The sequence below is a fragment of the Eretmochelys imbricata genome, chromosome 20 (genome assembly GCF_965152235.1).
Source record: "Eretmochelys imbricata isolate rEreImb1 chromosome 20, rEreImb1.hap1, whole genome shotgun sequence".
Lineage (NCBI taxonomy): Eukaryota > Metazoa > Chordata > Testudines > Cheloniidae > Eretmochelys > Eretmochelys imbricata.
In genome coordinates, this window is record NC_135591.1 from 6,085,164 (window position 1) to 6,112,112 (window position 26,949).

At 45.8% G+C, this 26,949-nt stretch overlaps 2 protein-coding genes across 8 annotated transcripts; both read left to right on the forward strand.

Moving 5' to 3' along the window:
- Positions 1–1,073: 1,073 nt before the first annotated feature.
- Positions 1,074–8,189, forward strand: LOC144277479 (keratin, type II cytoskeletal 5-like). Of its 7 annotated transcripts, none has more exons than XM_077838250.1 (10): positions 1,074–1,601; positions 2,768–2,982; positions 4,164–4,224; positions 4,666–4,761; positions 5,016–5,180; positions 5,523–5,648; positions 6,243–6,463; positions 6,992–7,026; positions 7,822–7,953; positions 8,050–8,189. In XM_077838250.1, the coding sequence occupies exons 1-10, from the start codon at positions 1,074–1,076 to the stop codon at positions 8,187–8,189; spliced, it is 1,719 nt and encodes a 572-aa protein (XP_077694376.1). The 7 variants fall into 7 exon arrangements, with proteins under 7 accessions (XP_077694376.1, XP_077694373.1, XP_077694375.1 ...); XM_077838247.1 differs by having other exon boundaries at positions 7,822–7,938; positions 8,002–8,189; XM_077838249.1 differs by having other exon boundaries at positions 7,822–7,929; positions 8,026–8,189.
- Positions 8,190–14,973: 6,784 nt separating this feature from the next.
- LOC144277953 (keratin, type II cytoskeletal cochleal-like) lies at positions 14,974–26,003 on the forward strand. Its single transcript, XM_077838999.1, has 9 exons — positions 14,974–15,438; positions 16,411–16,619; positions 18,712–18,772; positions 20,399–20,494; positions 20,755–20,919; positions 22,012–22,137; positions 23,022–23,242; positions 24,304–24,338; positions 25,777–26,003. Exons 1-9 carry the CDS (start codon positions 14,974–14,976, stop codon positions 26,001–26,003), a joined length of 1,605 nt encoding a protein of 534 aa, XP_077695125.1.
- The last annotated feature ends 946 nt before the right edge of the window (positions 26,004–26,949 follow it).

The following is a 26,949-nucleotide window of genomic DNA, read 5'->3' on the forward strand; positions in this document are numbered from 1 at the left end:
GATTTTTGACATTTTGTCCTTTTCTTTTGAGTAGAATTTAAGTGAAATTTGAAAGGAAACCTCCCCCTCCAGAAAACATTTATTTTCCACACTGTCCAAAAGGGCCATTTCCACACGTTGACCCTTTTTTTAAAAAAGCCATTATTATAATTTTGACAAGTCAACAATGTTGGGGCACAAACCCTTTTGGTGACAAATTCTCCACCAGCGGTACCTGCCACGTCTACCCTTCCACCATATCCCTCGGTTTTATGGTTTTTATATATGGACACATTTTCAAAAGAGCTCAGCATTATGGGTGCTCAGTCTTTTTGGAACTCTGGCTTTTATTTAGGCCGTCCGTGGGAATGAGCGCATTTGAAAATCTAGTTCCATGGTGCCAAGCACCAGGGTAACATGTAAGTCTCGTGTAAAATGACAGGATTAAAAAATCTAGAACAGAACGTTTTATTCTCTCTCTCTCTGCTGCAGTGAATAGAGGAAATCCATTTTGCATATGGAACATATTGTTTATCTTATAAATAAATTTAAATCTTATAAATTTATCTTATAAAATGCTAGCTTTGTGCCTTGAATAATACAGGTGAAAACACCTTGCTTTTAAGGTAGAGACGGGAGTGCAGGGTCTAGGCTTAGAAATGGCAAAGCATAAGGGCTGAACCAGTAGTATTAGAGCAAGGCATGTCAGCAGTTTGCTCTCTGGGCCCCAAATGACTAGCACATGCCGTGAACTCTTTGACACTGCCTTTCTTGTTGCCTACGCAGAGGCCAAAAGGCGACAGTTATTTCCAAACAACAGGAATGTTGCTCAGAAATGCAACTATTCCATTGCACAGGGGCGTGTCGGTGGAGTGAGCTCACTGTACAGAACGCTGCAGGGCACACCAAGCCCAATTAATCAGGAAGATCATTCACATCAGGAAGCCAATCCCAGTTCCTCAAGCACATAAAAGGGGTCACCTCGGCCCTTGAAGAACAGAGGTTCATCCTTCTCTTCTGTGTTCTGTTCTCTTCTCCAGAAACCTCACTCCTTCCTTCCTTCCACTACTTCCATTTTACCCAGGCCAGCTATAATGTCTCGCCAATCCACTGTAAGGTGCCAGAGTGGGAAACTGGGCTTTAGTGCCTCTTCTGCCATCATCCCAAACAGCTGCCGCACCAGCTACAGCTCACATTCTGTATCCCGGGCCGGAGGTTGCGGCGCTGGTGCTGGAAGGGTTGTTGGTGGTGGCAATTGCTTTGGCAGCAGAAGCCTCTACAGCGTGGGTGGATCTAAAAGAATCTCCATGGCTGGCAGCAGTGGTGGCTTTCTGTGTGGCGCTCCAGGCCCAGTTGGTTTTGCTGGCGGCGCTGGCTACGGATTCGGTTTCGGTGGTGGAATAGGCAGGGGCTATGGGTTAGCTGGAGCTGGGTTTGGTGGCGGAAGAGTTGGCCTCGGGTTCCCTGTTTACCCACCCGGCGGGATCCAAGAAGTGACCATCAACCAGAGCCTTCTAACACCTCTCAACTTGGAAGTCGACCCCACCATCCAGAGGGTGCGTAAAGAGGAGAAGGAGCAAATCAAGACCCTCAACAACCAATTCGCCTCCTTCATTGACAAGGTGAGCTATAAGATTTCATAGATATCTTGTCCTGATTGTTCAGTGGGGAGGAAAAACAATTGCATTTCCTTATCGGCATTGTCTGTTCATCCACAAACAGAGCCGGGGGGCGAATCTGGCATAACCCCACTCATTTGGGGCAGATCTATCAGTCCACTGCAGTTGATATCAGCATCTGGCCTGTAGAGGCTGTTACTGACTATCATCTTGTGTTGTTAATCAATGAGCTGCCAAATGGCCAATCACGGCCCATTTAAGCTATCAGGGAACCAGACCTCCAGACTTGAATTTTCCTATTAAGTTGGAAAGGTAACATTGAAACAATGCAATTACATGTAGGTGGTTCTTTTAAAGTCAAGGTATTTTGAGGACTTACTTACCTGACAGCATCCTGTTCATCTCTTTGTTGATTGCATCAGATTTGCAGAACAAGCAGAACACGACTATAACAACAACCTTTACATTTTTGTTGACCAGTCAGCATGCATCTGTGGTCAAAGCAAATGTTAAACTGTCTTGTGGACCTTTTTGTACTCAGCCCAGTGAAGGGAAATAATAAATATTTTAGATTTATTTTCCACTTAAGGCATTAATTTTCCCCTGCCTTGTCCCATGTGTCATCATTTGCACCTATGCAAAATATGTGCAAAATGCAACTCATCTCTCCTGAGAATATAAGATTTCATAGCAATCTTGTCCTGATTGTTCAGTAGGCAGGAATATGGTATAAGGAACAGGGGAATCGGCTTCTAATTAGATTGCAATAGGGGCAAGATCCTGGAAGTCAAATTTGCTACACCCATTTACACCAGCTGAGGATCTGGCCCTGACTATCTTCCTTGCGACTGCCAGTCTTGCTCACTAGTTCGTAAGAGCTCAGTGAGAGCGGAGGGCACTCAGCATCTCTCAGCAAATGCTCAGTACCTTGCAGAATTGGACCCTAAACATGCATGGGAATTAACCTGGATTAGGGTTACCAGATGGCAACTGTGAAAAAACGGGACGGGGGTGGGGGGTAATAAGCGCCTATATAAGAAAAAGTGCCAAAAAAACAGGACTGTCCCTTTAAAAATGGGACATCTGGTCATCCTAATCTGGATGATCCATATTATTGTAATACTTTTATGGAACCATTTAAGCATCTCCTGGATCCTTGTGATTTTCAGGTCCAATTCCTCGAGCAGCAAAATAGGGTGCTGGAAACCAAATGGAGCCTGCTGCAGGAACAGGAACAAAAAACCGTGAAAAACAACATTGAACCCCTCTTTGAAAATTACATTGGTAATCTCAGGAGGCAGCTGAACAACCTGATGAATGAGAGAGGAAGACTTGAAGGGGACCTGAACAACATGCAGAATGTGGTGGAGGATTTCAAGAACAAGTAAGTCCATCTCTCTAGCTGCTCCCCATCACCACAGGGTCAGGGATGCTTAAAAAAAAAATACATTTGCACTGTAATATCAATCCGATAAGGAAGGGACAAGACTAACAAATCACCAACTGCAAGTTCACTAGAGAGATACATCTTATAATGTGTGGATGCTATCACATGGTTAAATTGACAGGTAAAAATCTCTCTACAGAGTGAAGGGACAAGAGGCCCAGGTAAAAAAAGAAAAGGAGGCACACTTGTCCACACAGCTCACAAAAGCTTATGCTCAAATAAATTGGTTAGTCTCTAAGGTGCCACAAGTCCTCCTTTTCTTTTTGCAAATACAGACTAACACGGCTGTTACTCTGAAACCAGGTAAAAAAGTATTTTGTGGATGACACATTAGGTGCAGAATCTACAAAGATTTATGAATGCAATTATTGGTCTGAGTAAAATAACTCACGTGAATTAGACTTCGGGAGACTGCATCTTGAAACTGTAAGGGAAGAAGCAGTGAGAAGGACTGACTGCCAGGAAGAGAGAAAGAGAACAGAAGGTTTTATCGAGAGCAGTAGTTCTCAGCCAGGGGTACATGTACTCCTGGGGGCACGCAGAGGTCTTCCAGGGGGGACATCAATTCATCTAAATATGTGCCTAGTTTCACACCAGGCTACATAAAAAGCACTAGCGAAGTCGGAACAAGCTAAAATTTCATACAGACAATGATTTGTTTATACCACTCTATATACCATACACTGAAATGTAAGTACAATATTTATATTTCAATCGATTTGTTTTATAATTATATACGAAAAATGAGACAGTCATCAATTTTTCAGTACTACTGTGCTGGGACTCTTTTGTGGGTTTATGTCTGATTTTGTAAGCAAGTGGTTTTTAAGTGAGGTGAAACTTGGGGGTTCGCAAGACAAATCAGACTCCCGAAAGGGCTACAGTCGTCTGGAAAGGTTGAGAGCCACTGATCTAGAGTACTTTTCTATAGACATCAGTTTGCACGTTTTAACTGGTTTAGCATAGCCATGCGGATCATTGCCTGAGTTATCCTGAAAACTAACATTCACGCTTAGCACGCACACAAAATGCTCTTGGGGAAGTGTATTCTATCAGGCTGCAATTATCTCCATCAGTTACTTGCCTACACAAACATTCCCTCTGCCCCATTCCATTAGGTATGAAGATGAAATCAACAGGCGCACAACTGCCGAGAATGACTTTGTGACACTCAAGAAGGTTAGTGGTGTTTGTATAATGCAAGCGTTATTATTGTTTGTCTTTCAGCAACACCTAGAGATCATTGTGCTAGACGCTGTACAGACACAGAGAGAGAGGCAGACCTTTCCCCCAGAGAGCTTGCAATAGAGAAGACAGAAAAAGGGTGGGAGAAAGGGAGGATTATTAGCCCTATGGAACTTAGTCAGATCTGAGGGACTTGCCCACCATTACATAGGGAATCTGTGGCACACCTGGGAACTGAGCCTAGCTCTTCAAAGCATCAGTCCAATGCTTTAACCACAAAACCTCTCAGGTCAGCCATTCAGCCACAACACTATTAACAGCCATTAGAAAATCCTTTACATTTTTTCTCCTCTAGAAAATGAGTTTGGAGCCAATCATGTTGCCAGCCTGCTAATGAAAGTGCTTCGCTCATTGCAATCCATTACTGTCTTTCAGGATGTGGACAGTGCCTACATGAACAAGGTGGAGCTGGATGCCAAGGTGGACTCCCTGACTGATGAGATCAATTTCCTCAGAGCCCTGTACGAAATGGTAAGTGCTAGCAACCCGAGGTCTCTTTCAGCGGGTTTCAAATTAGTTTTCCCAGCGATGTGCAAAATTCTGAAGCTTTTTTTTTTGGCAATGACATGGTCTGTCTTGACCGTTCCTGACAGTTGTTTGAGTGACAGCCCCTTACCGTATGCTGGAGCCTCTGCTTATGGTACACAGTGAAAAGTTCAGTTGTCTACTCATGAGGAAAAGTCTCTTTGACTCACAGTTCACCCGAATATTGGCATGAATTGCAGGAACTGGCTCAGATGCAGCAGCAGGTCTCCAACACCTCCGTCATTCTGTCTATGGACAACAACCGAGACCTGGACCTGGATGGCATCATTGCTGAAGTCAAAGCGCAGTACGAGGAGATTGCTAACAGGAGCCGAGCTGAGGCTGAATCTTGGTACCAAACGAAGGTGAGTCACCATACAACAACAGAGGGTTGAGTTCCAATTAGCTGCACATTCGGCTGTCTACCACTATTGTTGTGCTTCTTGACTTGTGTCGCTGAGCATTCAGAGGTACCAATCAGGGGTGAAGTGGCGACCGATTGTGCACACACGTAATAGCATGCAACGCCTGCCCCCAAAGAGCATGGACTTTAACATGATTTGTGTCTCTGAGCATTCAGAGGTACCAATCGGGGGTGAAGTGGTGACTGATAGTGCTAGACACTGCACACACGTAATAGCATGCAACACCTGCCCCCCAAGAGGATGGACTTTAACATGATTTGTGTGTCCCTTTGTATATGGCAGTATGAAGAGCTGCAGGTTACTGCTGGCAGACACGGGGATGACCTCCGCAACACCAAGCATGAAATCTCAGAGCTGAACCGAGTCATCCAGAGACTGAGGAATGAAATTGACAATGTGAAAAGACAGGTAGGGCACTGCGGAAAACACAGGAGGGTATTTTGTGTGTGGGTGCTTCATTATGGCAGTACCAAGCCTTAGGCCAACCTAACTCCTAAGATGGATGCAAATGCAACCCCATTAATTTCTGCTGTACCAGGACTGAATGTGGCCCCTTTGGTCTCAAAGTAAAAATGTCACTAGGATTTGACCAGACTTTTCTGCTCATAAATAAAATGAATCAATAATATAGGGTCAGAACCTCAGTGTCAATGAAGTCGATGCACTTTACACCAGCTGGCAATCTGGACTTCAAAGGGTTAAGCTGCATGATACTATCCCTAATGTTTCCCCTGGAAATGATTGCAAACATGTTAGATTGAAACACAGAGAGCCAAATTTTCAGAGGTGTCCATCAGCCACGTTCTGCTAAAGTTAATGGAGCTAGGAAGATTTACACCAGTTGATGATCTGTCCCAAACTGTAGAAAAGCTGATGGGAAGAGATGAGATGCTCATAGATTATTCCAGCTTGATCTGCACCCAGGCTGGATCAGGCAACTGCATACTAGGAAGGCAGAACAGTTTGATGTGTCCTATGGATCGCTGTTCTTCTCTACCGTAGTGCGCCAACCTGCAAGCAGCCATTGCTGAGGTGGAGGAGCGCGGTGAACTGGCCCTCAAGGATGCCAAGGGCAAACTGGCTGAGCTGGAGGATGCCCTGCAGAAGGCCAAGGGAGATTTGGCACGTCAGCTGCGGGAGTACCAGGAGCTGATGAATGTCAAGCTGGCCCTGGATATCGAGATCGCCACCTACAGGAAGTTGCTGGAAGGAGAGGAGAGCAGGTGGGTGAAATGCAGCACATTCATGTCCGGATTTTAACAGATGCTGAGCGCCCAATTGTCCAACTGAGGTCAATGGGAACTCCAGGTGCTCAACATTTCTGAAAACTCCCCCCTGGAGCAACTTGTCTTTATGCTGGAATCAATTTAAATGTTAACGAAAAACTTGGTCAAAAAGTTTTGAAATCTGGATGAAATATATTTACGATTTTTTTGGGGAATATTTTATGAAATTAGTTTTCTCTTTGTCAGCCAGTGTGTAGAGAGGTTTTGATTATTTTGAAATGTCAAAAAAAAATTTAAAAAACCCTGAAGGCTGGTCAAAAGGCTTCTGTCAAAACTTTTTTTTTTAGTTGGAAAACTGGGGGTTTTGGCTAACTGAAAATTTTCCTAGAAAGTGTCTGCTTTCCACACAAAAATTCAACTACTTGAGGAAAAATTTCATGGACATTTTTCTGCTTATTTCAAGACTGTCTCTTGTCAGTGGACATCACCTGAATTCTTACTTTTCTCTCTTCTCTTCCCCAACAGGCTGTGTGGAGAAGGTGTTGGTGCAATGAATATCTGTAAGTCACTTGAATGCATATATTGTACAAACTTCCTTGCTTTAGACTCTGTAACAGTGCGGGACTCACCCAGCGGTGCCTCCTGCTGGTCCCTCAGGCAATTAGCTCTCCAGCCATTGGAGCGCCCTCTGCTGGTCGCCATCCCGCTCGCCTCCGTGTCCCTCCTGGACCCTGGTGCCGTTTTACCAGGGGTGTTGCCCCCTTGCAATACCCCCACATGCTTCCTGGGTCTCCCCTCCCTGGGGAACCCCCACCCTCTATCCCCACCTTGCCTCAGCCTATGGGCTACTTCCAGTCACCATCTAGCCCCCTTTCACTGAGACCAACTGCAGTCTGTACAAGCCAGTCATCATAGGCAAGGGAGGTTTGGACCTGCTGCCTTCCTCTGCAACCCAGTACCTCTGTGGGGCCTTGAACAAAGGCATGCAGCCTGGGGAGTTGCTGGTCTGGAGCTCCGCAGCCCCTCTGGCCTTTCCCCAGCCCTGCCTCACTCTAGGTACCCTTAGGCTTCCCTGGCAGCTAGGCCCATCTCCCTCCTCAGCTAGAGGGAGACTGCCTGAGCGCCTGGTTCACAGCCCCTTTATACAGGCCAGCTGTGGCCTGGTTGAGGCGTGTCCCAGCTGTAGCTGCCTCCCCAATCAGCCAGCTTACTAGCTCTCAGCCCCAGCCCTCCCCAAGGGCTGTCTTTTGACCCTTTCAGGGCCGGAGCGGCTGACCACCCCGCTACAGTCTCCATTTGCCACTCGGTGGCCACCATTCCGTGAGATCTAAACACACGATGCTTTCTTTTTGCAGCTGTGGTCACCTCAACTGTTGGTGGTGGGTCTGGAAACAGAAGTGGTGTCTGCATTGGAGGTGGAAGTGGTCTCGGCATTGGAGGTGGAAGCGGTCTCGGCATTGGAGGTGGAAGCGGTGTCTGCATTGGAGGTGGAAGCGGTGTCTGCATTGGAGGTGGAAGTGGTCTCGGCATTGGAGGTGGAAGCGGTGTCTGCATTGGAGATGGAAGCGGTCTTGGCATGGGAGGTGGGCTCAGTGTTGGAGGAAGCAGCTTCAGCTCTGGAAGCGGAAGAGGCATCGGCGGGTTGAGCCTTGGAGGCGGAAGTGGCTCTAGCGTGAAATTTGTCTCAACTACCTCTTCCACCAGAAGAAGCTACAAAAGCTAAAGCTCAGAATTCAAAGTCCTCACTCCGCGAATGAAATATCTCCATGGTTTCCTGATGCTGACACATTACTGACCTACGAATGGGACCACCATAATGAATAAGAGCAACGTTTTCTAACCTTCACTTTAGAAACCAAGCTTAAAAAATGTTGGCCTATATCTAAATTTTCCAAATGTTGCCTTGAATCAGTTCTTTTTTCAATCTTGCTATCTATTATCTTTCACGTAGAAACCTATCACCTCTATCCAACAAGAAGAGAAAGTACATATTTCTCCAAACAGCAGGACATGTGTGCTTTCCTCAAAAACTTTGAATTTTTGAAAGCTGAAAAGATGATGTTTTTGACAAACCCAAACATTTCTGTTAATTTTCACCCAAAAGTTTTCAGCCAAACATGCCAAAATCTCCCCCAAAAATGTGGAAAATTTGGTTTTCCTCCAAAAATGTTCAGTTTAGGGGCTACCTTTTTTCCTGTGAAATATTGAATTTTTCTGGATAAAAAGATGTCCCCATTTTCTGAACATCTCTGGTGATTACATAGCCTCGACAAGTCCTAGTGCAACTAATAAAACCACCTTCCCTTTCTCATGTATTTTTCTTTTTCTCCATACCAAGGAGTAGCTCATGGATTTGGATATTTTTTACGCCAAAGCTCAGTTGTGTAAGTTTTAGAATGGCAAGAGAACCGTTATGTTAAGCACTTTCTGAATAATGTTAGAACCAAGCACCTGATTATTATTGCTTGTCCAGATCTAATGTACATTTCAAAATGAGGTCTCTGAGTCCATTACAGGACACAATGGACATGGCTCTCTCTCTCCATAGCTTGGACACCTATTTATGTTACCCAGGTTATTTCATTATTCAGTTGTACAAACAGTTCCTTGTCTAGAAATTTACAACACAATGTGCTTTAGCTCATCCAAATTGTATTGAGTTCTGTGTGCAACGGGTGTTCCCAACTTGTTCGGCATTTGCCACATTTGTATTTCACATTGCACATAATTCCCACTGTTTTATTTCCAATGGACTTTGAATTGAAAGTTATCTGGCCTTATGTTGTATATAAAATGTGTCGCACTATTGTTTGTTCTTTGGGCTCAGGAGCTCGTATTGTTGGAAACTTCTCGTCACTTTCCAGTGTTTGTCTAATAAAATGCATATGTAACTTATTCTGCTGTCCAGACCTTTAATTAATGTTTAAGGCAAGGGTGGCCAACCTGAGCCAGAATTTACCAATGTACATTGCCAAAGAGCCACAGTAATACATCAGCAGCCCCCCATCAGCTCCATCCCCCCGCTCCCAGCGCCTCCCAACCACCAGCAGCCCAGCTGATCAGTGCCCCCCACCCGTGCCTCCTGATCAGCTGGTTCGTGGCATGCATGAGGCTCTGGGATGGAGGGGAGGAGCGAGGGCATGGCAGACTCAGGGGCAGGAAGGGGTGGAGTGGGGACAGGGCCTATGGCAGAGCCAGGGGTTGAGCAGTGAGCACCCCCCGGCACATTGGAAACTTGGCACCTGTAGCTCCAGCCCCCGAGTCGGGGCCTAGACAAGGAGCCGCATATTAACTTCTGAAGAGCCGCATGTGGCTCTGGAGCCCCAGGTTGGCCCCCCCTGGTTTAAGGGAAATGGACACACATTTGTAAGGCAGTTTGCTGAGGGGCATACACATCAGGGCCAAATTTTGCTTTCCATTTACACTCTGTGAAATTCCATTGACGCCAATGTTTTGTGTATAGCAACAGAGTCGTCTCCTTTTAATTACTTTGGGAGTCCTCTAGTGGCACTCACTGTGTTCTATGGTTTTGAAGCCACCTGAAGCCCGTTAACAAAGGACACCCTCCCCCCCCGCCGCAGTGGAGCAGCATGAATGTAACGGAGGGTGATTTCGTTCAAACCATTGGGTGCGGAGGAAAACTAAGAATTGGACAGGAAAAAGAACTTTGAGTTCCTTTGGTGTGAAAGTGAGTTCCCAGTCCTGGAGGGCTTTGCTTGGTTTAGGTAAGATACAAATCTCTTTCAGCACTGGAGCTATATTGAGTGATCTCCAAATCCGTCCAGATGCTGGGTAAAATCTTGGCCTCATTGAAGTCAAGGGAATTTTGCTACTGACTTCTATTTGTTCAGGATTCCTCTCATTGGGTATTAAGTAGTTTGAAGCTGAAAGGCTTGATTTGCCAGGGAAGGGCGAGGTGTCAGGGTGGTAAAGATTTCTAATCTTTCTCTTCATTTCATCTTCTGCCAATGGAGCTTCCCTCCCAATTGGTTCTCACAGGTCTGAAAAAACTTAAGACCAGATTTTCAAATAACCAACTGTTTTCCTGAGGAATTTCAACTCAGCATGTCCACGCTCCAGTCCAGTTTCATGTTTTGGGTTTTTTTTTTTTTTTTTTAGTGAATCAGATTCAAAATACTTATTCTCTAGTTTCAGAGTAACAGCCGTGTTAGTCTGTATTCGCAAAAAGAAAAGGAGTACTTGTGGCACCTTAGAGACTAACGAATTTATTTGAGCATGAGCTTTCGTGAGCCACAGCTAAGTGAGCTGTGGCTCACGAAAGCTCATGCTCAAATAAATTCGTTAGTCTCTAAGGTGCCACAAGTACTCCTTTTCTTTTATTCTCTAGTGTTTTGCAACTTTGGGTGAAGAATCAGGGTGAAGAATTTGGGTGAAGAATCAGAGCTCCCTGCTCTATCTGATTTACATTCACCCCGGTGCAAAGGCCCAGCAAAAAGCCCACGAGCAATTTAAATCCCCTTCATAATAGGTCTCGTGCTCTTCCTCTGTCAATGAGAATGGTCAGACAAAGAGAATTACCATCCTGCGGGAAATTCTGGCATTTCCATATTTGTTTTCATGCCCCAACAGTCCAAATGTGGGAACTTTTCATGGAACTAAAAGTTCTGAAAACGTTTCAATTTGAAAACGTTTCCATTCAACATTTTCAATAAAAACATTTAGTTTCTGGTCAGGTCAACATTAATCTCTGTGTCCACTTGAACCATTGTGGTGCCTCATGGGAGTTGTGGTTCCAAACCACTCATGCCCCCTTTCTCCTATATGGGCCTTGCTTGCTGGCCAGACTATATCTCTCATGAGGCACTACAGTCTTTCCCTGATGCTGAGCCATTTTGAAATTTTTTGACCAACCCATATTCTACCCTCTGTGAGCCTGAATCCCTCCCCTTTGTTTGAGGAGAAGAGTAAGAAGAAGAGTCTCCAACAGACGTTTCCCTCTCCCATGGGTTTTTCCACAGGGAGAGACATGATCTAGCCCTGAGACAGAAATAAGTGTCAGCCAACACAGGTTGGAAGAGCGGCTAGGGATGAATGGGAGGAACTGGCAATGGGAAACTTCCTTTATAATTTGGTGAGGACACAAAATGAAATGAGAAACCTACTCAGTGAGAAAACTGACTGGCACATGCAGTGCAAGAGAAAGGAGGCCCATGTGCTGTTAATTGCCAAATTCCAAAAGCTTGACTCCCTTGGGATAATTAACTCTGCTTTTATTCATTATTTTTAAAGGATGGGAAAAGGGACCTCGTGTCAAAAATAGCTATCTTAGTAAGATAACAATAACAACACCTAGTCCTTATGCAGTGCTTTTTCATCAATAGACTGCAAAGCACTATGCAAAGGAGGTCAGGATCACCACCCCTATTTTTCAGATGGGGAAACTGAGGCACAGAAAGGCAGACAGTTGCCAAAAAGTCACGCAGTGGGCCAGAAATAGAACGGAGGTCCTCTGAGTCCCTGTCCAGGGTGCTATCTACCAGGCCATGTTGCAAAGACAAGGTAGTATACTTCTGGAGCTAAATTTATATCTCCGAGTTTAAAGTACATTTTAGCCTTAGATGTTTGGAATAGAAGAGGCTGATATTTTCAATCAGCTGGAGAAACTATCTGTCTAGTGTTTTACACTGCAATGTTGCAGCGTCTGTCAACATCTCAGCGGTACACCACGCTTCATTGCTTCAGTTTTCAAAATAGTATCACCTTTATAGATTTTATGCTATGAGTAACACAGGGATATAAATCTAGTTGCCTCGTGCAAACAGATTTTATGGTTCACCCTATCGTGTAGATACAATAGCTGCAAGGGTTAGTAAAAATGTAATTCACTAACCTCATAGTAATTAGAAATGGAAAAGACCTATTAAAACACCAAGTTCAGCCTCTTGCAAAGGAAGAAGAGACTCCCCTGATGGAGACTGTGTGAGATGTTCATAGAATCCAAGATTTTAAAACTCAAAGGGAGCATTCTGGTCACCTAGGCGGCTCTCCTGCATAACGCAGGCCAGAGAATTTCACCCAGAAATTCGCGCATCAAGCCCATATTAAAACCCATATTAAAAACGGATATTACATCAGGGACACCCTAGCAAATCATGCTGGTCATGGGGACTGTCCTGGTTAAGGCCCTGATTCATTCAAACACTTAAATATGCACTTAAGTCCCTCAATAGTGCTTAAGCATATGCTTAAAGCTAAGCATGTTAAGTGTTTTGCAGAATTGGGGCCTAAGAGAAGACACCATTTAAAGAGGTATATTGAATCCCCCAAATTTAAATGAAAATTACATGCTGGCCTGAATTAAAGGGCAAGAACTGAAATAACACTCTTTACTTCTCAGTTGTATTTCTTCTTTGTTTGGCACTGGAGGGCCAAACTCTGTTGCGACTTGAAGTCAAGGCCCAAACTCCAAGATTCAGCCCTTAACAAAAACGCAGGAACTCAGAATTTCCCACTTATTTAAAACCTAGTTAAATACCAGTTATTGGCTGGCAGCAGGGCTCAGTAAATTACACATTCCGCTTGGAGTCAGATGATCTAGGTTCTGTTCCCCAGCTCTGGCTGCGAGATTTTGGACAAGTTGCAAACTCTCTGTCCTTCATCGGGCCCCTCTGAAAAATAAGCATAACATCAGTGCCTCTTATCATTTCCCTTTTAAATATATTGATGCAAAATGCCAAGTACGACCAATTATTATTAACACTATCTGAACAGCTCACCATTAAGCCGAATGTATGACAATTCCCTCCTGGCATATCCACAGTCGTCATTATTTAGGATTATGAAGCTTTATGGACATCTAAACAAGCTAAATTGGTTCTCTGGGAGATTTCCCCAAAATATAGACATTCCAATGAAGTGCACCATAATTAAGAGGAGTTCATGTTACTACTAAGGAGAATTGAAGTGTGTGTGGGAAGCCAGTGTCCTTGCTTGTGAAAAGGCTTAAGATGCCCTTTCACCTCAATGCACTAGGATATTTACTGGCATATTTGCCTTTATTGTACAAGGCCGTGAAAAGCTGTGCCCTAATAGTAGTTGGGGAACGGTTGTACAATATCATACCAAGAGATCTTATGAACAAAATTGTTGAGTGAAGTTCTACGGCCTGTGTTATGCAAGATGTCAGCCTAGATTATCATGGAATCATAGAATCATAGGACTGGAAGGGACCTCGAGAGGTTATCTAGTCCAGTCCCCTGCACTCAGGGCAGGACTAAATATTATCTAGACCATCCCTGACCGGCGTTTGTCTAACCTGCTCTTAAAAATCCCCAGTGATGGAGATTCCACAACCTCCCTCGGTAATTTATTCCAGTGCTTAACCACCCTGACAGGAAGTTTTTCCTAATGTCCAACCTAAACCGCCCTTGCTACAATTTAAGCCCATTGCTTCATGTCCTATCTTCAGAGGTTAAGAAGAACAATTTTTCTCCTTCCTCTTTGTAACAACCTTTTATGTACTTGAAAACTGCTATCATGTCCCCTCTCAGTCTTCTCTTCTCCAAACAAACCCAATTTTTTCAATCTTCCCTCATAGGTCATGTTTTCGAGACCTTTCATCATTTTTGTTGCTCTTCTCTGAACTTTCTCCAATTTGTCCACATCTTTCCTGAAATGTGGTGCCCAGAACTGGACACAATACTCCAGCTGAGGCCTAATCAGCGTGGAGTAGAGCGGAAGAATTACTTTTCGTACCTTGCTTACAAGACTCCTCCTAATACAGCCCAGAATGATGTTTGCTTTTTTTGCAACAGTATTACACTGTTGATTCATAGTTAGCTTGTGATCTACTACTGCAGTTGTCCCTTTGGCCCTTAAACTCTCCGAAGCTACAAGCTGTTGAATTCACTGGAGTTGCTTCAGATTTATACCCAAGTGTAAACAGGGTCAGAATCTGAACATTATGAACAACTCGTCTTTCAAAACTTAAGAACACCATTCATCTGACCCTACTCAGGCACGACACACTTTGACTTCATGGTGGTAGCGATGCCTAAGGACTGGACAAGGACGGTGATCCCTGGAAGCAGAAGGGTGGCAAAGCCGGTCCGTTCTGAAGCAAAAAATGCTAATGGTGCTGTCTCAGCAGCTACAACTTTCCTACTTAATTCCCCTCAGCTTGGAAAATGAAAGGCTGTTTGTGCAAAGTTAAAAGCAAACCCTGAGGGAGCCTTTGGAAAAAAAAAAATTTAATAATCTCTGTGGTGAAAAGTACAGGTTGGAAAATTCTGGTTAGCTTATGAGTTTATAGGTTGCGAGGATATTATGTTCCAGGTCAGCCCAGTGATTAGCGGGTTGGGAAAGATGGGCCACTGCCAGGCATACCAAACTGATTCATTCAGCCAAATGATCTGAGATCTTCTGTGACCAAGCCCAGCTCTTCAAACAGATAAAAAGGGGGAACACTCCAGACCCGAGCACAGAAGGATCTCTCTCCTCCTTTGCATCTCATCCCAACAGCTCCTCACGCCTTGCGATTGGAAGCCATGGCTCAGAAAACCGTCAGCATTAGGTCAGGTGGAGCCACTAGGAATTTTAGTGCCTCCTCTGCCGTTATCCCAGGTAGCCGAACCAGCTTCAGCTCCATTTCTGTTTCCCGGGGAGGTAGCGGAGGTCTGGGACGGGTCAGTGCTGGTGGTTTCGGCAGCAGGAGCTTCCATGGTCTAGGTGGAAGCAACAGAATTTCCGTTAGCGGAGGCTATCACGCTGTTAGATCTGGATATGGTTATGGATTAGGTTACGGTGGGGCTGGGTATAGGATTGGTGGAGCTGAATATGGGTTCGGTGGTGGATTCGCACCCGGAGCTGGTGGCATCCATGAAGTCACTGTCAACCAGAACCTCCTGGCGCCCCTCAACCTGGAGATCGACCCCACCATCCAGAAGGTGCGGAAGGAGGAGAAGGAGCAGATCAAGACCCTCAACAATAAATTTGCCTCCTTCATCGACAAGGTAAGGCATGATCAGCTTCATCCATGAAGCCTATCCCTGGCATGCATGCCATTGGCTAGTCAAGATGTGTTAAATGTTCTATGATTCATATTGTTCTCCATTATGAGTGACAAAATCTTCACAGTCAGTTCATATCTGGGTTTTCACTCTGCACCCTGGTCAGATCCAGGGCATTAGTTCCACCTGCTACAATGATACAGTCCAGCCATGAAATATGGATTTCAATCCTTCATCATCCCGTCTCTCAGAGTTCTGTAACATTTGCATATGAAGTGCAAGATTCTTGACATTTTTTACTCGCACAATTAGCTGGGGAAAATACTTTTGTTCTTTAAAACAGACAAGTTAAAATAGCATTACCCTCTTTGTGAAAGCAGGCAAGGAGATTTTGTGCCATGGCTGGTCAATTTCCATTATGCATTTGCATGAGCATCTCTCTGAGCCTGTTTTCTTGCCAAAAAAAAATAGATTGTCTAACAATTTGCATAAGAGTATTGGTTGAACATGAAGTTTAAAACAAATTGTAGTGCCTCTCTTTTAAGTCCCACCTCAAATAACATCTGTTTATCACTTATTAAGCACCCAACAATGTGAATAAGATGTAAAGGAAGATATGGTCTCAGTCCCAAGAGCTTAAAATGTAAAATGTTTACTGATGCTACAGTGTTGTTGTCGCTGAGTCGGTCCCAGGATATTACCTCACCCACCTTGTCTCTCTGCTGGCACCAGAATATACACGCATTTATCTAGACAGATGGAAGCAATTGACTATTAGCCCCCGTTTTTCTGACTTGTGTGGTTGTGTATTAGATGTACATGCCCATTTAAAGCCATAATGCACGTAAGACAAAGTCCCGGACCAGGAGACCTTCACATCTAGTTCATAAGAAGTGCGGCTGAGGTGTTGTCTTTTTCCTGGTAAGTTGATGAGGCTACTTCAAATGCTTCAGTATTTTGTCTGATGGGATTTAGGTCCGGTTCCTGGAGCAGCAGAATAAGGTGCTGGAGACCAAATGGTGCCTGTTGCAGGAGCAAAAAACCGTGAAAAGTAATATTGAACCCATGTTTGAGGCTTACATCAATAACTTGAGGAGGCAACTAGAAGCTCTTGGAGGTGAAAGGCTTCAGCTGGATGGAGAGTTGAAGAACATGCAGAACACAGTAGAAGATTTCAGGATCAGGTAAGCAAAACTGGAAGGAATTCTATTCTGCTACGCAATGCTCTGCTATGGTACTCAAATTCTTATGCCATACCCATCGGTGTAGTACTGAAAAACGAAGGCCAGGTCTGCACTACAAACTTACATCGGCATCAGTACGTCATTCAGGGGCGTGAAAATCCATCCCTGAGCGATGTAGTTATACCGATCTAATCCCCGATGTGGACAGCGCTACGTCAACAGGAGAGCTTCTCCCGTCCACACAGCTACCACCTCTTGCAGAGGTGGATTATCCATGCAGACGGGAGAAGCCCGACACACCTGCCCTGGAGCAGCTACACTGCTGCAGTGCTGTACATGAAGACAAGCCAAGAGGAAATAAAATGACACAATGTGCAGAACTACGTATTCGTGCACCCTGACTGTTATATCCTCTGCAGGTCAGTGGCAAAACTCTCACCGATTTCAATGGGGCAGGGTTTTTTCCCTGACTTTCAGAAGTCCCCAAAATTCCAGTTTAGGGACCCAGTGCAGAAAAGCACTTAAGAACATGCTTGAAGTTAAGCTCTCTTCCTGAATCATGATGCTTTTCTGAATCAGGGACTGAGAGCGTGTTGTTATGAAGTCTGCTGGGGTCAATGCAGGAATTCCTGTGTGAAATTCTATGGTTTGTGTGACTCAGAAAGTTTAACTTAATCATCACCATGATCCCTTCAAGCCTTGAAATCTATGACTCTCGGGATCTGTTTCCAGGGATGGACCGCACAGCCCCAAGGGTTCACTCTGGCCCCATTTAGGAAGCACTGAGCACGCTCAGTGCTTCTGCTGAACCCAGCTGCCCTCACGCCCCCAGTATCGGCAGGCACGGGTTGTCTCTGAGGAAAGCACGTGCATAAGTGCTCTGCTGAACAGGGATGAATTGGAGCCGCTGTCCTGAAATTATCCCCCAGAATCTCTAATTGGCTAATGGGAAAAGCCTGTGGCTTGTTTCATGGCTGTACATGGAGGCGGGGAGTTGAAAGGAGCATGGGAGATGCTTGCTCTCCTTGTCGATTTTATTTTAGTGGGTTTTGGGGGGGGCGTTGTTCCGTTGACTTTTTAAACAAATTTGTCCCACAACAAGAAATACATACTCAGTTTGGCTTTTACAGAAATAGGCACACGCTGAATGAATTTTCCTTCTGTAGCAGCTAAGATACATACAGACCTATGCAGGCTGCCACTTTGTTCCATCATAACGCCCTCTAATGGCTGTTGTATTCCCGAGGCGGAGGTGTCTGAAATCTTTCCTTCCATGAAGAGTCAGGCCGGCCTGACTTGTTTTATTAGCTGCACAAAATCTCTCTTTAAATTGTAGCCCTTAATCTCCCCCTCAATGAATTAACTTATGATGGGCTGGGCAGCAGTCTGTGTTTAGTGTTAGCCTTTATACTCCCGCAAGTGCTCAGTGGTATCGCTATGTACTACCAAGCAGGAGAGTCAAATCCTGGACTCAGACTCTGGATTCTTCATGTACCAGAAACAAGCACTGGGCCAGAGTCTGCCCTCAGACCCCCTGCATTTGCGGCTCCACTGAAGTCAACAGGACGAAAGGCATCAGTGCAGAATCCAGCCCCTACTGACTAACGCAGGTGTGGCACGGATGAGCTCAACCAGGTCTCCTCCCACCCCTTCCAGCCTGAGAAAAGTTACAGGGATTACAAGACTTCTTTCATGCAGGATGGAAAATTAGAGGAGGATAAAACATGCCTTTAATGAAGGCTTGTAGGTTCTCTGATGACATCCTTCCATTGTCTGGCCCCGGGGTACCGTATTTGTAACTAGACTGGTCACATATGCCTGCCACAATACAGGCAGAAGATACACAACATCATCCTGCTGCTCCTTCTGATGTCCAAGGAGGCCTGTGCCCAGCTGGTAAATGGTCTATCAGAACAGGCTCTGTCAATTTCCTTGATAGCCACTGTAAATATCTTGGCCATTAGTAGCAACAGCCCAGGGTATGCAAGGAAAACCACATGGCAAGGGCTCGGAGAGTGCAGGCAATGGCTACTAAACAGTCATACTTACACCAGCCGTAACAAGGCTCCTGTCTACCCTTCTTCCTGCCCAGGTACGAAGATGAGATCAGCAAGCGCACGGCTGCAGAGAATGAGTTTGTGGTGCTCAAGAAGGCAAGTGATCTCGATAAAAAAGGAACAGGAGACTTATTTTTTTAAAAAAGAATCGTTTGTATTTGTTTTACACTTTCAAGCCTGAGAGATCAAAGGGCGCAGCGCTTCCCCCAATCCTCGCTGGAACCCTTCTTGTAAGTAGAGCTGGCGGACCGGTCTGCCACTCCTTCTACCATCCAGCCAGGATAATGATGGGCCTCTGGATCAGCCAGCAGCACCAGAACTTCCTCTCCTAGGGCCTGGCCCAAAGCCCAGGGGACCAGCTCCCAAGGGACACTGAGTCAGCCCCAGCTGTTAACCTCTACCCTGGCTGTTCTGCCACTTCTCAGGTTGACACTACTCTCATCTCTCCATGCATATTTAGAGCATTTACCCACTCCCATCCAGCCTGCCATGCGCTCCCCATCTCACACAGCCCCTGCCCAGCAATAGCTAGAAGTTAGCCCAGGAGCTGGGAGACCCAGCTTCAATTCCCTGCTCTGTTGCTTGGGTAAGTCCCCTAGGTCCAAATGTGCAAAAGGAGTTAGGTGTCTTAGGACCAGTTTGGGGACGACAAAACTCCCACCGAGCCCGTAGGTGCCGAAACTCACTCTGCGCCGAAACGTTTGCCGTGAAAGTTAACAGATGTTCACTCCCGCTGGCCGCCTATCTCCCGCCTAAGACCCAGAGCGATTCACAGTTCATTACCAAATAGCTGGGAAGGGAGACCTCCCTCCTAGCTTTTAGCCCACTGGTTAAGGGATGTGGGAGATCCCCAGTTCAGGTCCTCTCTCATCTGAGGGGGAGAAGTGATTTGAAGAGGGAACTGCTGCCTCTTAGGTGAGTGCCATAACCACTGAGTTACAGGATATTCTGACCTAGGACTCCCTTACTCTCTCCTGGTGAAGCTCTTGCACACTGGATTAAATAATTAGAGTCATGGGAGCAGGGCAACTGGCTCCTGGGGCACTCACCTCCCAGGTGAGTCCTCTACCCAGCAGACTAGAGTCATCTACCTTGCAATTTATACCTGTGCTGGGGGAGAGGGGGGCAGATGGGATGTGGCGTGTACGTACTCTAAGTGTCGCCAAAAGTAGGATGCAGTGTAAATACACCTTCAAAGAGTCAGCCGGGGCAGAGTCATCTGAGCACCACAATGGCTAACTCCTTTTGTGCCTTCAGGCCTTAGTGGCTCTGTGCCTCAATTTTCCAGCTGTGAAATGGGTATAGTGCTTCCCCATCTCATAGGGACACTGTGAGGATAACTCCATTCAAAGACTGCGAGGTGCTCCGTAACATTGATAATGGTGGCCATGTAAGTCCCTTAGGTCCTGAGCAGGGGGCAATAGATAAAGGTGTGTAAGGAAGTTCAGTGCCCAGCGCCCATGGGATTTGGGTGTCTAACGCCCTCAGATTGCTTTGGAAATTCCATTCAATAGCTACAGGGAAGATCATGGGGGAAAGAGACTGTTTAGAGCCACTCTACATTTTGTCCACCGAAAGCTTTTTCATCCAAAAACCACAGAGATCAGATAGCCCATACATCTGGGTTGTTCTCCGGCAGCTTGTGTTTGGCCATGCTGGCCCTCATAGGGGAACACAGCTGTGCAGTGTTTGGCTAGACAGTCTCTGTTCCTATGTTTTCAGGATGTGGACATTGCCTACATGAACAAGGTGGAGCTGGAGGCTAAAGTGGATGCCCTGACTGACGAGATCAACTTCCTGAGAGCTCTCTATGAAGCAGTAAGGACCATTCTAATTTTCCCAAGTCTCCTGGGGCAAACCTAACGCCATTTTTCACCCCACCCACCCCAGAAGCCAACTTTACATCAGAGAGAATCAAACCACTCAGAGATACATGCTCATAGCCATGCATGGAGTTTGCAGGGCTGTGGTTCCCTTTATGTTGGTGTTTTACCATGCAATGTTTCTGTGAAGAAGGCTCAAAACAGGAGAGGAGGAGAGATCCAGATCCCAAAATGTCATTTTTCTTTGATTTCCAGGAATTAGCTCATTTGCAGTCACAAATCTCAGACACGTCTGTCGTCCTTTCAATGGACAACAGCCGAAATCTGAACCTGGACGGCATCATCGCAGAGGTCAAAGCTCAGTACGAGGATATTGCTAACAGGAGCCGAACTGAGGCGGAGTCTTGGTACCAAACCAAGGTGAGTGGCACTGGAGTTCTGAGAGTTTGAACTAGGATATTCATCACTAGGTTTGGTGGAGAGAAGTTCGTCAAACCAGTTTTCTGTGGAAAAGTGTCGTTCCAACCAAAGCGAAAATTTCCGCAGAATTGTTATCGATCCAGACAACATTTTAAAAAAAGAATTGGAGGGGAAAGTTTCAACATTATCAGAACACGTTTTGCTTTTGAAATGACTTGTTGTTTCAAATTTATTTCATTTTATTTCTTTAAAAATAATTTTAAAAGGGGTCAAAATGGAAACAAAACATTGAATTCATCGAAGCTGAACCGAAACACAATTTGCGGGGAGGGGGGAGAATTTCAGTTTATGAAAATTTTTGAAATTTTGACTCTTTGCCCCAATTCAGGACAATTTTGTTGTGGTTGTTTTTTATCTCAAAAGTTTTTGCAGGATGGAAAAGTACGCCCCAAGAACAGACCTAGAGTTTCACATGGGGTTGTACACATGAAGGCTATCCCATACTGCCTTTCATACCATCACCGTTATACTGATATTTTCAGTATGCTAACTTGATCAGAGCTAGAGCAGGTATGTCTACCTGAGCTGGAAACTACACCCCCAGTGTAGATACACCCTTAGAAATGCATTTCACCTCCTTGCCATATGGACCTTGAATTTCTTACTGAGGCAGGGGAACGGTGAAATGCGTTATAGTTTCTAAGCAAGAGCTGAATTTTAGGATATGTCTACATTTGGGTCTGGGTTGTGATTCCCAGCTCATGTAGACATACTAACCCACCTCGAACCTGTTGGTCCATATTCGGGGCAGCTAGCCCGTGCCACCGTTGCCACTGCCCATGTGATCACAACTACACTCCTATTTTTAGCACACCAGCTCAAGGAAAGCTAGCGCAAGTATGTCTATGCAAGATGGGAATCACACCCCTAGCTCTGAGCATCAATGTAGCTACGCACAAAGGAAGAGGTGGAAGAAATCGGTTCCCTTTAATAGTTTCCCGTGGCTCACTGTGATCCCCTATGTTGCCCATTTCACCCTCCTCTCCATGTCTGACTGTGTCACCTCTATCCCACCCCTCCCTTCTATCACAGTATGAGGAGCTGCAGCTGACCGCTGGCAAACATGGGGACGACCTGCACAACACCAAGATCGAGCTCTCTGAGATGAACCGCATGATTCAGAGGCTCCACTCTGAAATTGACAATGTGAAGAAGCAGGCAAGTTACATGCTGGGACGTGGGCGAAGGGGAAGGAGGGATCTCAGAATTTCAGGACTGGAAACCCCCTAGGAATTCAGGACTGCCTTAGCAGCAGCTCCATGCTACCAAAAGTATGAGAGGCAATGGCTGGAGCATGCTGTACTCCAGCAATAACGGGCAGTGTGGAGAGATGGGTTCAAATCCTGGCTCTGCCACTGGCCTGCGGGTGACCTTGGGCAAGTCACGTCACCTTTCTGCTTCACTTTCCCCTTCTGTAAAACGGAGATAACTACACTGAGCTCCTGTGTAAAGAACTTTGAGAACTACTGAGAAAAAGCACAATATAAGAGGTAGGGATTATTATGATGATGGTGCCGAGAGGGCTGAATAAGTTACACAGTCCTGAGGTTGTTTTAGGGGGCAGGGGCTGGAGGGGGTGTCAAGCTTAGAGATCTAGGGAGTGCAGAGGTGGCTTAAAGGCACCAAATGGAGATCTGGGCCAATCTCTATAACCCTGAGTTTCATATTGAGTCAAGAAATACATACAGACTCCCCCCGACTTACACAATTGTTCCGTTCTGGAAAGCCTTGCATAACTCGAATTTTTCATAAGTCGGAAACATATACCCATACGTTGCGCAAAAATTTACGCAACTCGAAAATCCTATTTCTGGCTTATAGAACTTTTTCCGTAAGTGCAAATTTGTGTAAGACGGGTCTTGCGTAACCCGGGGAGTGTCTGTACACACAGCTCAGTGATACGGGCCACAAGCTTGCAACCTTTCTGCTAGCATCCTTGCCACCCCTGATTGGTCCCACTGAAATGCTCAGTCTAGTAGATTGCAAATGCACATGCGCTCCCAATGGGATTCATTCATCATACTCATTTCCTGCCTTCGCAGTGCGCCAATCTGCAGACAGCCATTGCCGATGCCGAGCAGCGCGGCGAACTAGCCCTTAAAGATGCCCAGGCAAAACTAGCTGAGCTGGAGGAAGCCCTGCAGAAGGCCAAGGCAGACATGGCGCGCCAGCTGCGGGAGTACCAGGAGCTGATGAATGTCAAGCTGGCGCTGGATATCGAGATCGCCACCTACAGGAAGCTGCTGGAAGGAGAGGAGAGCAGGTGGGTGGGCTATACATTAGAGCTGGCTGAAAAAAATACCTTAAAACAGTTCTGGACAAAAAATGGCTTCTCGGTTTAAATTGTTGCAAAAAAAAAATAAATAAAAAATCAGTTTTTGTCAAAAAAACCCCCAAAGTCCAAAAATTTCAATTGCCGAAAAGGAAATATTTTCACATTCCCACTGAAAACTCCAAAAATATTCAGCCAGGGGGAGGGGTTGAGGGGAGGAAGATTGATCTGGGGGTGAAGTAAGCGAAAGCCTGAAGAGTTTCAAAGACATTTTTTAATAAAATGGGAAAAGGGTTCGTTTTAGTTGAATTTTGTGCAGGGAAAAAGAAATACACAGAAATTGGAGTTATTAAGGCCTGTGAATATGGGACACAATTCGATGCTCAGAGGATGAAATTGAATCCAGATCAGATGGCCAAAAATATTACATGTGCACCACTTAAGAGACTCAGGGTATGTCTACACAGCAACTAGGCACCTGTGGCTGGCCCATGCCAGTTGACTCAGGCTCATGGGGCTCGGGCTGTGAGACTGTTTTGTTGCTGTGTAGACATCTGGGTTCAGGCTGAAGCCCGGGCTTTAGGACCCTGCGAGGTGGGAGGCAATGAAACAGCCCCGCAGCCCAAGCCCCGTGAACCCAAGTCAGCTGGCCTGGGCTGGCCACAAGTTTTTCTTTGCTATGTAGACATACCCTTAGGTGTTACATAGGTCTTTTGCACTGGCCTTCTGTCCAGTGGTGAATTTCAGGGACAGATCTTCCACTGATGTAAACGTTGGTATCACTCCACTGACATTGACAGGGCTAGGCTAGTGTACATCAGCTGAGGTTCGGGTCCTAAAACTGTATTTCAAATTTCAAACATGGAACGTATTGATCTTCCTACAAGTTAATGGGTATTGTTTCAATTTCGCATCTGAACTTCACCAAGGAAGACTGGTCTTACTGTAGTGCTAAATGTTTTAGCCTTCTAAATTACTCAGTACCACAATCCTGGGCGGCAATTGCTTATAACAATCATAACAACACCTTCCTTTTTTTCCCCCTCTAACAGGCTAGCTGGAGAAGGTGTTGGTGCAGTGAACATCTGTAAGTATTCTGGCTCCCAAATGCTAGATGCTCAATGAGATGACAACTCAAAGAGAGTCATTATTCCTAGGAAGAGCTAGGGTTTGCTGATACTGCAGAGCAACTGAAATACAAAGGGATAGCGATCAATTGTTCTCCATGTCCACTGAAAGTAGGACAAGAATTAACGGGCTTAATTTGCAGCAAGAGAGATTGAGGTTAGACATTAGGAAAAACTTTCTGATTATAAGGGTAGTTAAGCTCTGGAATAGCTTTCCAAGGGAGGATGTGGAATCCCCGTCATTGGAAGTTTTGAAGAGCAAGTTGGACAAACCCCTGTCAGGGATGGTCTGGGGTTTCTTTGGTCCTGCCTCAGCACGGGGGGCTGGACTTGATAACCTCTCGAGGTCCCTTCCCGCCCTACATTTTTATGATGCTATATGAGGCTGCAATAAATTATGGTAGTAGATATCAGAGGGGTAACCGTGTTAGAATTCACAAAAACAAATTGTTTTTGTGAATTCGTTGTTTTTGTGGATACCCCTCTGATACTTAGTACCATGCAAGGTAGCAGATATGTAATGCATTCGGGGTTTTGAAGCTCTGTATGGCACAGTTGAGACAGCAGTACACCGAATATTTCTCTTAGGTCAGATCTCGAACATGAGAACGTCTCATCATGTATTTGGGGTGCAAATCACCCTTGTGCAAAGGGGCAAGCACAAGGCATGTGAACCTCCTAAATCCCACAAAAGTGGCGCAGAGTCTCTGTGTGTCGGAGTCTGAACAATAGTGATTTCCACCCTTGGGCCTATGGAAGGCAGTGAGAATACTCGTGTGAGAAAGGGCTATTGTCAGTGGAACGGAATGCAAGGGTCTTGCCCCGAGAGCACCTTTTGTGACCAGAAAGACATCAACAAACCAACAAGAATCCAGAATTAGACCCAAGGCCTGGAGGGTAAAGATTGAAAGACCTAAATGGGTCCTATTCTGCTCTCAGTGACAGCGGGAGTAACGCCATTGAGGTTGGCAAAGTCATAAAATCAGTATAAATGGGAAGAATTGGGGCCGTACTACATAGTTTGGCCCAATAAATGATAAGGAGACAAAGCATATGGGTCCATCTCTGAGAGACAGGTACTTGTAGACCAGGAACGGAGAAGGGTTAAATTAAATGAGCAAAGGGGAAACTTTAAGGGAAGCCAAAATTAGGCAGCCTGATTTCAATGGGATTTAGTAACCTGCCCCCTGCAGGGGAAGAATAGAAACTCTGCATGAGTATTAGGCAACTGCATGGTGATGAAATATACTAGACAGCAGGAGGATCTCCAAGGGACCTGGTGGAAACCGTTTGAATCCCCAGGTTCAGCCATTTGAAACAAAAGGTTTGCCTTTCCTTCTGTGACTGGCAGGCTGCTGCTCCGTGCCATCTAAACCTCTGCTTTCTTCTGCTTCACAGCTGTGGTCAGCTCGGCCGGTGGAAGCAGCTATGGCGCTGGGGGTGGGCTGGGCCTGGGGGTCGGGCTGGGAAATGCGGCCGGACTCGGCTACGGCATTGGAGGAAGCAGCTTCAGCGCCAGCAGCGGGAGAGGTCTGATGGGAGGATTCGGAGCTGGAGGGGGAAGCAGCTCCAGCATGAAGATCGTCTCGAAAACCACCTCGACCAAAAAGAGCATCCGCAGCTAAAGCGCCAACCAAGCCCGCAATTCACCCCAGCCTGAAGAGAAGAAATATGACACGGCCTCCTTGTGGCAGCACAGCCCAAACCATCTCCAAGGCACAGGCTTGCAGGGGAGGAAAAGCTCCCAGTAAATACCATTTAAGAGCTACATGAATCACCTTCCCATTAGGTGAGGCATTTATTGGCTTAAGGAAGACAAGCCTTTTCTCCACCCCGCTTAACTCGCAGGCATAGCGCATCAAACCCCAGCCGGCGCCTTAACGGCTTCATGCGAATCCTGAATGAATAATTGGCCCTGCTGGTTAACGAGTTCCGGGGCGGCAGAACTTGGCTCATCGAAATTAACAGATTTTGATCTTCTCGCTGCTCTTGCTTGGATCAGTGTAAATCCGGAGTAATGCCAAATCCAGATTTACACCAGCGTAACCGAGAGCTGAAGCTGGCCCTATGCATGGCTACATGTAAATGTTTTTCCTCTAAATAAACATCAGGCTTGCCTAGTGAGTCATGTTCCCATCTTTGTGTTCCACATTAGTCAACTAACAGAGGCCTCTCTCTCCCCCTAGTGCTTGGGAGGTGCAATATCTCTCACCAGCGGGTTTGGCGAACAGGTGTGTTACATCCAATAAGAGGCGGCCTTAATATTTCTGAATTCATCTTGGTCCTACCATATCCCCTTTCTCTCTGGGGTATTTTTCTCACACTACCTGCGTCATATAATATAGTCTTCGTTGCCACTGGTTCGTCTTCTATACTAGACTACCGCTTGCTTAATAGTCAGTGGATTCGCTACTCAGACCCTCGTAACTCATGCCTATATCCAATGGGGCATTAGCACCCACACAGCCACGGGTTTCTAGATCCTGTGCAAACCTCACAATTGAACCAAGCTCCTCTCTGTCAGCCAGGAGAGCACGAACATGAAGTAGAGATAACACAAGATCTATGGCT